At 42.5% G+C, this 3,201-nt stretch overlaps 1 protein-coding gene across 1 annotated transcript in view; it reads right to left on the reverse strand.

Moving 5' to 3' along the window:
- Positions 1–3,201, reverse strand: part of ZNF704 (zinc finger protein 704) — a 200,103-nt gene that overhangs the window by 27,391 nt on the left and 169,511 nt on the right. The window contains exon 6 of the mRNA XM_019527837.1: positions 453–557. Coding sequence (XP_019383382.1) covers positions 453–557 — 105 coding nt within the window. The remainder of the gene's footprint in view (positions 1–452; positions 558–3,201) is intronic.

The raw sequence follows: 3,201 nt of genomic DNA on the forward strand, positions 1-3,201 counted from the left end.
TTCTGGTAAAATTTGCTATGTCTTTGTAGGCACTGCAAATTCTGCCACATTCTTTGAAGCACACACTTCTAACTAGCCTTCCAGCAAATGACCGCATTCCTGCTTTCCTCTTGTTTCATAAACAAGACGGCAGAAATATAAACAGTAGACACACAGTAGCATATTCAGCAATTTTTCAGGCTTTGTGGTTACCTGGATCATTCTTTTGTAAACCAATAGTTATAAAAATATCCCACAGAACACAGTTCTCCTCTCATTTCCACTACTGTAAATTAAGAGTAACTGTTCAGCAGTGACTGGACTTGGAAAAGTGTGAAAGGAGACTCTGGGCCTTTAATCTGTTTCTTTTCTCCTTCTGCTCTGTTGTATTTTATTTCAAACAGAGCAGACTTGCTGTTAAGCAGTGGAAAATTTTTAAACTTCAGCAACTGTTTTGTTGGTTGTCCACTTACCGGAATGCCAGTGAAGGTAACTGGAGGTGACTGCCAAGAGATGCTAAAGCTACTGCCATTGGGAGTGAACTTTGTTGACCCTGGAATGTTCACTGGAGGCGTGGCCTGTTTAAAAAGAAAACGTTATTCCAGTATAGAGAGGCCTTTCAAAGACTCTGTCACTCCTTAAAACTGTAAAGCAACCGGGCTTTCAGAGAGTGAAAATAATTCCCCAATGGCACTGGAGACAGGCATTCCGCTTGTGTTCTCTGTGGGGGACAAACATGAATAGGGCAGCAAGAAAAAAACATGCACAACTAATAGTTAACTGGACATAAAAAGTTGGAAGGATCTTGCAAGAAGCAGCTTCCACAACAAACATTTTGAAAACTGATGCCCACCAAACCCCTAAAAGTATATTTCCATATATACCAAATAAGTTCTAAAAAATAGTATCTGGCCAGCTAATAGCAAAAATCTTTATTAGGAATGATCTAAAGCCCCATTATGGTAAAAAAAAAAAAGTACCAGACTTATCTGAATACAAGACAACTCCCAATAATTAGAAACTGTATATGAAAAATTCAAAAAAAAATATATATTTTTTCACGTATAGAATCTAATTATTGGAGGGTTGCCTTGAATTTGTTCCCTTCCCACTGCTACAGCAAGGAAAATAAGTTTTTTGCGGGGGCAGATGACCAACTTGCCTCCTCCAATTTCTTCCCCGTGCAGCTCCTTCCCCCACCCCTCTCCACCCTTATTATCAGACCCTGCTCTCCCCCAGCACGTGGAAGTGAGGGGCAAATTTGAAAACACTGACTGTACTATGAGTATCCATAGTCATAGTTCATCCACAATTAATACACTTTGCCTTTTTTTAAACTGCTGCAAGCTTTAGCACAGGTACTCCATAAACACACTTTTAAGCAGCACTTCAGCATCTACTTAGAGTACAAACTTTTTTTTTTAAGGAACATTTTTCATGTTCCAAGCCAAATCAATTCCAAATCCATGAGTCATTCAAGAACCAAATTTGGCCTTACTACCAACAAACATCCTCCCCCACTACCATGGGCTTCAGATGCTTCCAAATCCTTTGACGGACATCCTACATGCAGGCCCAAGCCCAGAAGCTTGGGGTTCAGATGCCCCCAAGTTTTGCTTACCCTTAGCCATATGGCCATAGGAGCAAACTAGGGAGAAGTCTCCTATTTCAATGAAGCTGGCATATAGCCAAGATCTTCCCACTGGAAGAGAAAGTGGGAGGCATTACCTTGGCCAGGGTACTATGCCCCAACAGAAAAATGATTTTCCCCTGCAACTAGGAAAACTGCATTACCTGGCAGAAGAAATACTGTGGCTGTTAAGTATACAAACTATGCAAGATATTAGTCCAAAGCCAAAAGGCTCAGGATTTACCAAATAGTTCACTGGGCTGGGCCCCAACAGAGTCAACAGTGTTTCAAGCTGTGGTGACCCTATGGCGCAGCACTGCTCAGTCCGTGTGTACTCCAGATAACGCCCACAAAGGATCTATATGGTAATTAGCTCCTTCTACTCATGACTGGAACCAGGTGTTCTTGTCATGAGTTCTGGGATCCCCCAAAAATGTATATGCAGATCAGTCACAGAGCAACCTGGTCCAGCTCCATCTCATGCAGGGTAGAGCCACACTAATCACATGCGACTGACTGAGAGAGGGGCCAACAGAGGGATTCTGCACAAACTGTTTGAGGCCCTGTGTGGTGATGTTTGCCAGATATTTAAGGCTGGTGAAAAAACAGGAATCATTGGAAATGAGAAAGAAAAGCCTAGCTCAACTGTGGGAGTGAAGAGGAAGTTGAAATATATTCAATGTATTGGCTCACTATGACTTGAAAAAGTGTTGGTACAATGTTTTGTGCATCTTCTTCAGATGAGCTACTATTGTGCATCTTCTTCAGATGAGCTACACTAGCCTACCCTTGTGGCAGGTTCTCATTAGTATATTTTCTATACTTACCCAAGCCTGGAGGCTTAGGGTTTGGATGCCCCCAAGTTTCTCTTGCCCTCAGCCATATAGCCTCAGGAGCAACCTAGGAAGAAGTCTCCCATTTCCATAAAGTGGGCATAAAGTCAAGACATTCCCACTCAAGCAGCAAGTGGGAGGTTTGCTATGCATTACCTCCACGGGTACTACCTGTGCCAGAAAACAAGTTGGGCTTTCATGTATGTTCCTGCCAAATGACAACTTGGAAACATCTGAAACCCCACATGGGGGTGAAAGATGTTTGCTGGTAGTAGGGCCACTTATGGTTCTTGACTGACTTGTGGATTTGGAATTGATCTGCAGAGGAAGTACTGTCACCACTAAGGTGGTTTTCCTAGTTGCTGGGGATAGCTGCTTTTCTGGCATGAGGTAGTACCTGTGGAGGTAATGTATAATTAGCCTCCCACTTTCATTTCCAGTGGGAAGATCTTGACTTCATGTCCACTTTATGGAAATGGGATACTCCTCCCTAGCTTGCTCCTATGGCTGATAAGGCTGAGAGCAAGCAAAACTTGGGGGTATCCGATCCCCACGTCTCTGGGCCTGGGTCTGCATGTAGGATGCTTGCCAAATGCTTTGGAAACATCTGAAGCCCCAGGTGGGGGTAGTGAATGTTTGCAGTAGTACGCCACATTTGGTTATTGAATGACTCATAGATTTGGAATTGATCTGACTGAGTTGGCTTGGAACATGAAAAATTTTCCTTTATATATATATATATATATATATATATATATA

The sequence above is a fragment of the Gavialis gangeticus genome, unplaced genomic scaffold, assembly GCF_001723915.1.
Source record: "Gavialis gangeticus isolate Ggan-Ray unplaced genomic scaffold, GavGan_comp1, whole genome shotgun sequence".
NCBI lineage: Eukaryota > Metazoa > Chordata > Crocodylia > Gavialidae > Gavialis > Gavialis gangeticus.